This window comes from Chiloscyllium plagiosum, unplaced genomic scaffold, assembly GCF_037043375.1.
Source record: "Chiloscyllium plagiosum isolate Xiang-an unplaced genomic scaffold, Cpla_swu_hap1 HiC_scaffold_43, whole genome shotgun sequence".
NCBI lineage: Eukaryota > Metazoa > Chordata > Chondrichthyes > Orectolobiformes > Hemiscylliidae > Chiloscyllium > Chiloscyllium plagiosum.
In genome coordinates, this window is record NW_028270181.1 from 23,775,149 (window position 1) to 23,787,130 (window position 11,982).

At 44.0% G+C, this 11,982-nt stretch overlaps 1 protein-coding gene across 1 annotated transcript in view; it reads left to right on the top strand.

Annotated features, from left to right (window-relative positions):
- LOC122541704 (pyroglutamylated RF-amide peptide receptor-like) overlaps positions 1–7,442 on the top strand; it is a 63,509-nt gene extending 56,067 nt beyond the window's left edge. The window contains exon 6 of the mRNA XM_043678595.2: positions 4,698–7,442. Coding sequence (XP_043534530.2) covers positions 4,698–5,101 — 404 coding nt within the window. The 3' untranslated portion in view covers positions 5,102–7,442. The remainder of the gene's footprint in view (positions 1–4,697) is intronic.
- The last annotated feature ends 4,540 nt before the right edge of the window (positions 7,443–11,982 follow it).

Here is an 11,982-nt window from a genome sequence, read left to right on the forward strand (position 1 = left end):
CAACATGCAGAGATTCTGTGAGGAAAGATACAGTTGATAGGGCAAAGTTACAGTCAGTGTGATGGGTTGAAGTGTGTCTATTTTTATGCAAGAAGTGTCAGGAAAAAGGGTGATGAACTTAGAGCACGGATCAGTACTTAGAGTTACAATGTTGTGACCATTACAGAAACTTGGATATCACAGGGGCAGGAATCATTGTTGGATGTTTTGGGGTTTAGATGTTTCAAAAAGAAAAGGGAGGGAGGTAAAAGAGGTTGGGGGAGTGGCATTACTAATCAGGGATAGTATCACAGCTGCAGAAAGAGAGATTGTTGAGGAGGGTTTGTCTACGGAGTCACTATGGGTGGAAGTCAGAAACAGGAAAGGAGCAGTCACTATATTGGGAGTTTTCTATAGACCCCCAAAAGCAATACAGACATGGACGAGCAGATTGGGAGGCAGAATTTGGAAAGGTGTAGAAGTAATAGGGTGTCATTGGTGACTTCAATTTTCCTAATATTGATTGGAACGTCCTTAAAGCAAATAGGTTGGATGGAGCAGATTTTGTCAGGTGTGTCCAGGAAGGATTCCTGACTCAATATGTAGATAGACCGAACTGTGGGCGAAGCCATATTGGATTTGGTGCTTGGCAATGAACCAGGTCAGGTGTCAGATTTGTCAGTGGGAGAGCATTTCGGTGATAGTGATCACAACTCCCTGACCTTTACTACACTCATGGAAAGGGACCAGATGGTATGAGAAAGTATTTACTTGGGGGAGGGGGAACTACAATGCTATTAGTCAGGAACCGTGGACCATAAATTGGGAGCAGATATTCTCAGGTATATGCACGACAGAAATGTGTAAGTTATTTATGGAGCACTTGCTGTGAGTGCTTGATAGGTTTGTCCCACTGAGGCAAGGAAGGGATGGTAGGGTGAAGGAACTTTGGATGACAAGGGATGTGGAACATGTAGTCAAGAGGAAGAAGGAAGCATAGTTAAGGTTGAGAAAGCAAGGATCAGACAGGGCTTTAGAGGATTACAAGGTAGCCAGGAAAGAACTGAAGAATGAATTCGGAGAGCTAGAAGGGGGCATGAAAAAGCCTTGGCGGGTAGGATTAAGGAAAAGACCAAGGCATTCTACACTTATGTGTGGAACACGAGGATGGCCAGATTGAGGGTAGAGCTCATCAGGGATAGTGAAGGGAGCTTGTGCCTGGAGCCAGAGGAGGGAGGGGAGGTCCTTAATGAATATTTTGCTTCAGTATCCACTACTGAGAAGGAACTTGTTGTTTGTGAGGGCAGCATGATACAGGCTGATATGCTCGAATAGATTAATGTTAAGAAGGTGGATGTGCTGGAAATTTTGAAAAACATGAAGTTGTATAAGTCCCTTGGGTCAGACGGGATATATCCAGGGTTACTGTGGGAAACGAGGGAAGAGATTGCTGTGCCTTTGGCGATGATCTTTGCATCCTCACTGTCCACTGGAGTAGTAACAGATGATTGGAGGATGGCAAATGTTATTCCCTTGTTCAAAAAAGGGAATAGGGATAACCCTGGGAAAAACAGATAGGTCAGTCTTACATCAGTGGTGAGCAAATTATTGGAAAGGATTCTGAGAGACTGGATTTATAGTTACCTGGAAAAGGGTAGTTTGATTAGAGATAGTTAGCATGGCTTTGTGAGGGCCAGGTCATGCCTCACAAGCCTTATTGAACTCTTTGAGGGTGTGACAAAACACACTGATGAAGGTAGTGCAGTGAATGTGGTGTACATGGAATTTAACAAGGCATTTGATAAGGTTCCCCATGCTAGGCTCATTCAGAAAGTAAGGAGGCATGGGATAATGCGAAGTTTAGCTGTTTGGATACAGAATTGGCTGGCCCCTGGAAGACAGAGGATGGTAGTAGATAGAAAGTATTTAGCTTGGTGACCAGTGGTGTTCTGATACCTCTGCTCTTATGATTTTTATAAATGACTTGGATGAGGAGGTGCAAGGGTGGGTTTGTAAGTTGGTAGAGTTGTGGATCATGTGGAGGGCTGTTGTAGATTGTAACACGAAGGATGCAGAACTGGGCTAAGAAGCGGCAGATGGAGTTCAACCTGGAAAAGTGTGAAATGATTCCTTTGGAAGGTCAAATCTGAATGCAGATTATAGGATTAAAAGCAGGATTCTTGGCAGTGTGGAGGAACAGAGGGATCTTGGGGTCCATATCCATAGATCCTTCAAAGTTGCCACCCAAGTTGATAGGGTTGGTAAGAAGGTGTATGGTGTGTTGACTTTCATCAGCAGGGAGATTGAATTTAAGAGCCCCTAGGTTATGCTGCAGCTCTATAAAGCCCTGGTTAGACCACACTTGGAATATTGTGTTCAGCTCTGGTCACCCCATTATAGGAAGCTTTAGAGAGGGTGCAGAGGAGATTTACCAGGATGATGCCTGGACTGCAGGGCATGTCTTATGAAGAAACGTTGAGGGAGCTAGGCTTTTTCTCATTGGAGCAAAGAAGGATGAGAGGTGACTTGTTAGAAGGGTACAAGATGATGAGATGCGTAAATAGAGTGGATAGCCAGAGATTTATTCCCAGGGCAGAAAAAGCTATCATGAGGGGGCATAATTTGAAGGTGATTGGAGGAAGATTTAGGGGAGATGTCAGAGGTAGGTTCTTTACACAGAGAGTGGATGAGTGCGTGGAATGCACTGCCAGTAGTGGGAGTAGAGTCAGAGACATTCGGGACATTTAAGCAACTCTTGGATAGGCACATGGATGATATTCAAATGATGGGTATGTAGGTTAGTTTGATGTTACAGTAGGATGAAAGGTCGGTACAACATTGAGGGCCGAAGGGCCTATACCTTGCTGTACTGTTCCCTGTTCTATGTTCACCTTTAATGCATTTACTTTGCTAAACTCTCAGCAGCAACTAACATTTATGTCATGTTATGTTAATGTAATGAGATATCCCAGGGCTTTTGGCAAGACCCATAGTGAAATATAATTTGTTTCTGAACCATTGAAGCAATATAAGCACAGATGCTCAAAATCTGGTTTATCACTTGGATCTGTGATGAGTTGTTTGGTCTCATTTGAGGGAGATTGGAGTTATAGAGTCATAGAGCAGTCCAGCACAGAATCAAACCCTTCGGTCCAAATCATCCATGCCAACCAGATATTCTAACCTAATCTAGCCCCATTTGCCAGCATTTGGCCCATATCCTTCTAAACCCTTCCTATTCATATACTCATCCAGATGCCTTTCAAATGTTGCAATTGTACCAGCCTCCACCACTTCCTATCGCAGCTTGTTCCATACACACACCACCTTTGCGTGAAAAAGTTACCCCTTCGGTCCCTTTTAAATCTTTCCCTTCTCACCTTCTAGTTTTGGGCTGCCTTACCCTGGGGAAGAGATCTTGTCTATTAAACATATCCACACCCTTCATGATTTTATAAATTTCTAAAAGGCCACCCCGCAGCCTCTGATGCTCCAGGGAAAATATTGTCACTCTCCTGACATTAACGAAGGTGAAAATCAGGCCTGAATCCACTGGATTCCATCCAATACTGACCTGAGCAGAGCTCAGTAATGATGCCACATTGAGTCTCATGCCCTTCCCGTTGAGACTTGACTAATGATGGAGTGAATGAATTACCAGAGGAATGGAAGTGAAGTTTGATTGTCTTCGGGGGGAGAATGTTAGCAAAGAGAGACTCATTGAGAGGAGCAAAGGTTAGTTCCTTTACTGGTCAACTGAGACTTCAGCATCTCCACAATTCAGTAGGACCTATATACTCCTCAGTCTTCCACCACTGAGGCTCTTACTGTTGCTCCCCTGCACCTATCATGTGTCTTTACCAGTCTAATGATCTGCAGTGTTCCCACACTATCCCCAAATCTGTTTAAAAATTCCTTTGGCCTACCTCGTGCTGGGAGAGGGAAGTTGACACAGGAGGTTATTAGGCTGTGCGCCGAAATCTCATTTGGCAAATGCATGGTCCTAACCTTTTAGTATTTGTCCCCTTACCATCACAAACCTGTGTAATAGTGGAGGCCACACCAGTCTCACTTTCCCCAATCCCTTGGCTATGGCCATTTGATTTCCACGGAGAGAATGTGGTCAGAAGGCCTGCACATAATCTGCGGGCTGGCTCTCACCCCAACTTTCAGCTGCATTTTAAAAACATTTCAAATCAAAATGATATGTATCATCAAAAGTGTTGTAAGCCCACACTTGCTGAGCGTGGAGCTTAAGCAAGGGGTCAAAGGACACAAGTTCAATGCTAGGAAGCCAGGGATGAGGATGGCAAACTAAACAGTTTTCATGCGAAAGGAGAATAGCCATATGGACTAGGTCAGTGGGCAATGAAAACCGAGCAGGTGTATGTGTCCAGCATCTCATCTGGATTGTACGTACTAATTCCCACAATGAAAAGTTGGAAAGCTAAGATTGGTCTCCTGGAAAATGCATTTTCCTCTCTTTTAATTTGCTCACGGGATACAAGTGATGCTGCCAAATCCACTTTGCTACCCATTGGGAACATGGCAGTCTGTCTTTGCCTTGGTCTATTGACATGTTATTTTGGATTTCCATTGTTATAGTTCGTTATCCCACCACTTAACCCCTCACGTAATTGATAACCATTGTAGGATTGGGGTGACATTCTGACCAAGGTCGTGACCTCTTCAATGTTGATTGAGTTCTGTTTCCACAGACAAGTTGGACGAGATATATGACGATGTCACTGTCAACATGATCATCGCTGTTGTGCAAGCAATAGGCTTCTTCAACTCCTTCAATAATCCCATTATCTACACCTTCATGAATGAAACCTTCAAGAATGATTGCTTCTCTTTCCTGTCATGTTGCGCTCATAGGCGACATCAGAAGGCCACTGCTCGTGTGCAAAACCCAAACGCAGCAGCAAGGCTAGCTGCCTGGGTGGAGGATCCCCCCCAGATGAGGAAACACATGAAGCCCGAGAATAATAACCAGATTGAGCATGTTGAGCTGAACTGGTGTGTAAATTATAAATTAGCGACTCGTGAGCCAGCACAGTTACCCATGCTTCCGTGTGCTACTCAGCAGGACCTACCATGCACCTCAGGTCATGGTTGAAAATGTTTCCTTTTAGTCGGCCCTATAGCTGTTTTACATGTGACAGTGATGTTAGTGCAGCTACAATTGTCAAAAGTGATTTTTTGCAGTAATACCTGGTGTCTAGAACAAGAATTTCAATAGGATTGTTTAAAAGTTACAATATGATCCTCTTCAACTAAAAGAGAGATTTGCGTTTGTATAATGCCTGTAACAGCTTAAAGCATTTTGCAGCCAAGTGAGTTCTCAGTGAAATGTAGACACTGTTGCAGACAGCAGTCCTTGCTAAATGAGCACACGTTGGTTAAAGGATAAGTGTTTGCCTGGACGTAGCATTCCTGCTTCTCGTTGAAATATTATCATGGTTCTTTCACATCTAGTTGACAGATGGTTCATTTGAAATACAAGGATGTGGCAGTCCCGTTCTCCCTCTGATGCAGCTCTCCCACATTCCTGTATTGGACTAAATGTCAGTCTTCAGTGACATTTGTTGTCATGATCATTTAACTCAAAGTTGAGAGTGCTACCACTGAGCCATGGCTATAAAGTTGAGTTGATTTGATTTTATTTGATTTATTATTGTCACATGTACCGAGATACAGTGACAAGTATTGTGTTGCGTGCTAACCAGACAAATCATAATGTACATAAGCACATTAGGGTAATAGAACAGAATGCAGAATATAGTGTTACAGCTACAGAGAAGATGCACAAGATCAAATCTAATATATGAGAGGTGCGTTCATAAGTCTGATAACAGCAGGAAAGAAGCTGTTCTTGAATTTGTAGGTATGTGTTTTCAAACTTTTGTATCTTCTATCTGATGAAGAGACTGTAACTGGTGTGGGAGGGGTCCTTGATTACCTTGGCTGCTTTCCCAAGGCAGAGGGATTGGGGATGGAGTCAGTGGATGGAAGGCTGACTTTTGTGATGGTCTGGTCTGCATTTACAGCTCTCTGTAGTTTCTTGCATCTTGGGGACAGCAGTTGCCATGCCATTCTGTGATGCATCTGGATAGGATGCTTTCTATGGTGCATCTATAAAAATTAGTAAGAGTTATTGTGGATGTGTTGAATTTCCTTAGCCTTCTGAGGAAGTAGAAGTGTTGGTGTGCTTTCTTGACTAATGTCGAGGTGGATGGACCAGGATAGATCGTTGGTGATATTTACTCCCAGGAACTTGAAACTCTTGACCATCTCCACCACAGCACCATTGACACAGACAGGGGTGTGTCCTGCACTCTGCTGTCTGATAACCAGCTCCTTTGTTTTGCTCATGTTGAGGAAAGGATTATTGATTTTACACCATGCCATTAGGCTCTCTATCTCTTTCCTGTAGTCTATCTCGTCATTGTTTGAGATCCAACCCACTACGGTGGTGTCATCAGCAAATTTGTAAGTGGAGTTAGAGCTGATTTTGACCACACTGTAGTGAGTGTATAAGGAGTATAGTAAGAGGCTAAGTACACAGGCTGGTGGGGGACCGCCATTGAGGATTATGGTGGAGGAGCTGTTGTCCCCTATCCTTACTGATTGTGATTTGTGGGTCAGGAAGTTGAGGATCCAGTTGCAGAGTGGGGAACAGAGTCCTAGGTCTTGGAGTTTGGAGATGAGTTTAGTTGGAACTATGATGTTGAAGGTGGAGCTAAAGTCAATAAATAGGAATCTGACGTAAGTGTCCTCATTATCCAGCAGGTGCTATCGTGTAAGTCTTACCACAGTCGACATGTGTTCTTGTGGTTAGTCTGGGATTCTAGTTTAGTCTGGTATTGTCCCTAGGCCCCCACTTTTGGCTTTGCGAAGATCATATCTGGATTTTCTGTTTAGGTCAGGGTCACCTGACTGGAACGCCTTAGCCCTGGACTTCAGTAGGGAATGTGAGGCCACTCACAAACCTTTCTGCCAATGGACATAATTAGGTTAGAAATGGGAGCCCTATGCTGCTACCCTCTTGCCCAATAAATTAATAGCACCTCACGGAGTCGAGGGGCGGGGAAGCATAAAATTCTGTCCAAGGGCTTATCAGTAGGGAAGAGTGTAACAGGAAGAGAAATGTTAATGTGATGATCTGAATACGTGTGCGATTCAAGGTTATGAAAGGTCTGGATGCGTTATAGAGGCTCTAAAGAAGCAGTATTGAGGCTCAGGTAAACAAGGTGATCATTATTTACTTGTTATTATTTTTACGGTATTTGTTTTGCAACTTTTATTTTTTTTCTTTGAGTTGTCTCTCTTCAATGTTAAGCCTGGTATTGCTTTCTGCTATATTGTAAGTTATTGTATGAGCAATATCTTTTCATGTCACTGCATTCTGACTGGTTGCTTTGTCCCTTATAAAGCTTCAATAAACAGTTAATTACAAGACATGATTCAGAGAGTGATGAATTTTATTGGTTTTCATGTCTTGAACTCCTGTCTGAAGTATTTGGTATTCCCTACTCCATACTGTAAGTAAAGGGGATCTTGTGGTCAATGGCATTGCTGCCTCTCAACTGGAAGCTCAGGGTTCAAGTCCCACTCTAGTGTTAATAGAATGTCTGGTTTCTCCGATGTGGAGAGAGTTTATTATTTGGGTAGTATCATAGCTCTCATACCATGTCCTGATCGGTACAGTTAGGTGACTGGGTCAGGCCTTTCAATGGAAGGACCAACATGATGAGCAACAAGAGTGCGTGTGCAGGAGAGAGAGTGAGTGTGTGCATGTGAGCATGTGCATGTGAGAGAGTGTGTGTTTGTGTGTGTGCATGTTTGGTAAAGCGTGTGTGTGGGTGTGTTAATGGCTGTGAGTGTGGGGGGTGTATGTGTGTGTCTGTGTGAGTGTGTTTGAGAGAGGGTCTACGTGAGTGTATGAGTATGTGTGCTTGTGCGTGTTTGAGTGTGTGTGCGCACGTGTGTGTGTGTGAGAGAGTGTATAGTGTAGTGGAGTCACTTGTAATGCAACATGAACCCAAGATCTGGGTTGAGGTCATCATTGTGGATACCGATTTTGGCTATCAGCCTCTGCTTGGATACTCCGCGTTGTTGCGTATCCCAAAGTCTGCCTTGGAGGATGGTCACTCGAAGATCCAAGACCGAATGTTTCCAGACTGCTGAAGTGCTCCCTGACTGGGAGGGAACACCCCAGTCTGGTGATTGTTATGCAGTGTCCATTCATCCGTTATTGTAGCATCTGCTTGGTCTCACCAATGTACCATATCTCGGGGCATACTTGCCTGCAGCGTATGAGATCGACAACGATGGCCGAGTCACATGAGTACCTGCCGTGTACACGGTGGGTGGTGTCCCTACAGGTAATGGTGGTATCCGTGTCAACACTCTGACACATCTTGCAGTGGTTGCCATGACAGGCTTGTACAGTGTTGTGTTGATGTTGGCCTGAAGGCTGGGCAGTTTGCTGTGAACAATGGTCTGGCGGTTTGGCGGTTGTTTAAAGGCAAGAAGTGGATGCATAGGGAAGGTCTTGGCGAGGTGCTCATCCTCATTGATAATGTGTTGCCAGCTGAGATGAACGTGGCGTGGCTTTTCAGCTCCTAGGAAGTACTGGATAACGAAGGGTACCCTAACGGTTGCAACCCTTGTCTGTCTCCTGAGGAGGTCATTGTGGTTGCTCGCTTTGACATGTTGGAACTGGTGATCAATGAGCTGAGCATCGTACCCTGTTCTTATGAGGGCATCCTTGAGCACCTTCTGGTGTCTATCATGTTCCTCCTCATCTGAACAGATCCTGTGTAGGGCCTGTCCATAGGTTATGGCTGTTTTAATATGTTTAGGGTGGGAGCTAGAGAAGTGTAGCATCATGAGGTTATCCATGGGTTTGTGGTAGAGTGAGGTACTGAGGTGTCCATCCTTGATGGAGATGAGTGTGTCCAAGAATGAGAGTAATCCATGGTAAGTCTGATGGTGGGATCAAACTTGTGGATATCGCTGTGTAGTTGTTTCCGTGACTCCTCGCCATGGGTCCAGAAGAAGAAAATGTTGTCAATATTCCTGGTGTATAGTGTTGGTTGAAGGTCCTGTGTAGAGAAGAAGTCTTGTTTGAACCTGTGCATGAAAATGTTGGCATATTGAGGTGCAAATTTGGTCCCCAGAGCTGTTCTGTGTGTCTAGATGAAGAACTGGTTGTCAAAGGTGGAAACATTGTGGTCAAGGATGAAGTAGATGAGTTGTAGGATGGTGCTCAGAGATTGGCAGTTGTTGGTATTGAGTACTGAGGCTGTCATCGTGGGGGGTGCTGGTGTCGAGTGCTGAAACGTCCATCATGATGAGAAATGTTCTCGGTTCGACTGGTCCGTGGGTGCTGAGTTTCTGTAAGAAATCTGTAGAATTGCGACAGAATCTGGGGGGGGTCCCCTGTACAATGGGTTTCAAGATGTCTTCGACATAGCCAGAGAGGTTCTCACCCAGGGTCCCACTGCCTGATCCGATGGGATGTCCCAGTGTGTTGGCTTTGTGTATGCATTCTGTGTAGTTTGGTCCTATTTCACAACCACCTGATGAAGGAGCAGTGTTTCGAAAGCTAGTACTTCCAAATAAACTTGTTGGACTATGACCCAGTGTTGTGTGATTTTTAACTTTGTCTACCACAGTCCAACACCGGCTCCTCCACATCATGGACTGCAGCAGTTCAAGAAGGCAGCTCACCACCAGCTTTTCCAGGGAAATTGGAGACAGGCAACAAATGCTGGTCCAGCCAGCGACACACCCACCCTGTGAATGAATAATAAAGAATAGGATCATATGTGATCATCTAGGGAACCGAAAGTTAATGGCATGCTTCTTACAAAATCGGAACAGAAGAAGACCATTCAGCCCCTCAAGCCTGGTGTGCCATTCAGTACTATCACGGCTGATCTGTTTGCACTTCGAATTCCACATTCCCATCTTCCTCCAATAACCTTTCCTTTCTCTGCCGAAGAAGAATCTATCGTCTCAGCCTTAAAAATGACAGTGTCTTCATTGCCTTCTGAGGCAGAGTTCCAACATCACACAATCCTCTGAGAGAAAGGATTTCTCTTCATCTCTTTTGTAAAAGGGGGAGCAACAATTTTAAAATGGCATCCCATAATTCTGGACTGATTCACAAGAGGAAACCTCCTTTCCATGACTACCTTGTCAGGACCACTCAGCCTCTTTTGCACTTGAAACATGTCATCCCTCACTCTTCGAACTCTAAGACCCTGTCTGTACAAATTGTCCTCATAAAATAACGCACTCATTCCAAGTATCGATCCAGTAAATCTCCCAAACCACTTTTAATGTATTTATATCCTTCCTTAAAAAAAAGAAAACCAAATCTGCACACAGTATTCAAGATGATATCTCACCAACGCAGTGTACAACTGAAGCACAATATCTTTACGTTTGTGTTCAGTTCCTTTCCAAGTAATTCGAATATAGAATGTAGAACATTACAGCGCAGTACAGGCCCTTTGGCCCTTAATGTTGCGCTGACCTGTGAACCAATCCAAAGTCCATCTATCCTACACTATTCCATTTTCATCTATATTCCCAGCCAATGACCATTTAAATGCCCTGAAAGTTGGCGAGTCTACTACAGTTGCAGGCAGTGTGTTCCACACACCTACTTCTCTCTGAGTAAAGAAACTACCTCTGACATCTGTCCTATGTCTATCACCCCTCAATTTAAAGCTATGACCCCTCGTGCTCGCCGTCACCATTCTTGGAAAAAGGCTCTCCCTGTCCACCCTATCTAATCCTCTGATTATCTTATATGTCTCTATTAAGTTACCTCTCAACCTTCTTCTCTCTAAAGAAAACAGCCTCAAGTCTATCAGCTATTCCTCGAAAGACCTTCCCTCCATACCAGACAACATCCTAGTAAATCTCCCTTGAACCCTTTCCAAAGCTTCCACATCCTTCCTATAATACGGTGACCGCAACTGTACATAATACTTTAAGTGCAGCCGCACCAGAGTTTTGTACAACTGCAGCATGACCTCATGGTTCCAAAACACAATCCCTCTATTAATAAAAGCTAACACACTGTATGCCTTCTTAACAACTCCATCAACCTGGGTGGCAACTTTCAGGGATCTATGTACATGGACACTGAGATCTCTCTGCTCATCTACACTAGCAAGAGTCTTACTATTAGCTCTGTACTCTTTATTCCTGTTACTCCTTCCAAAGTGAATCACCTCACACTTTTCCACATTCAACTCCATTTGCCACCTCTCAGCCCAGCTCTGCAGCTTATCTATGTCCCTCTGTAACCTACAACATCCTTCGGCACTATCCACAACTCCACCAACCTGAGTGTCATCCACAAATTTACTAACCCATCCTTCTATGCCCTCATCTAGGTCGTTTATAAAAATGACAAACAGCAGTGGCCCCAAAACAGATCCTTACGGTACATCATTAGTAACTGAACTCCAGAATGAACATTTCCCATCAACCACCACCCTCTGTCTTTTTTCAGCTAGCCAATGTTTGATCCAAACCGCTAAATCACCATCAATCCTATGTCTCCGTATTTTGTGCAATAACTTACCATGGGGAACCTTATCAAACACCTTACTGAAATCCATGTACATCACATCAACTGCTTTACCCTCATCCACCTGTTTAGTCACCTTCTCAAAGAACTCAGTAAGGTTGGTGAGGCACGACCTACCCTTCACAAAACCATGTTGACTATCCCTAATCAACTTATTCCTTTCTAGATGATCATAAATCCTATATCTTATAACCTTTTCCAACACTTTACCCACAACTGAAGTAAGGCTCACTGGTCTATAATTACCAGGGTTGTCTCTACTCCCCTTCTTGAACAAAGGAACAACATTTGGTATCCCCCAGTCTTCGGCACTATTCCTGTAGACAATGACTGACATAAAGATCAAAGCCAAAGGCTCTACAATCTCCTCCCTAGCTTCCCAG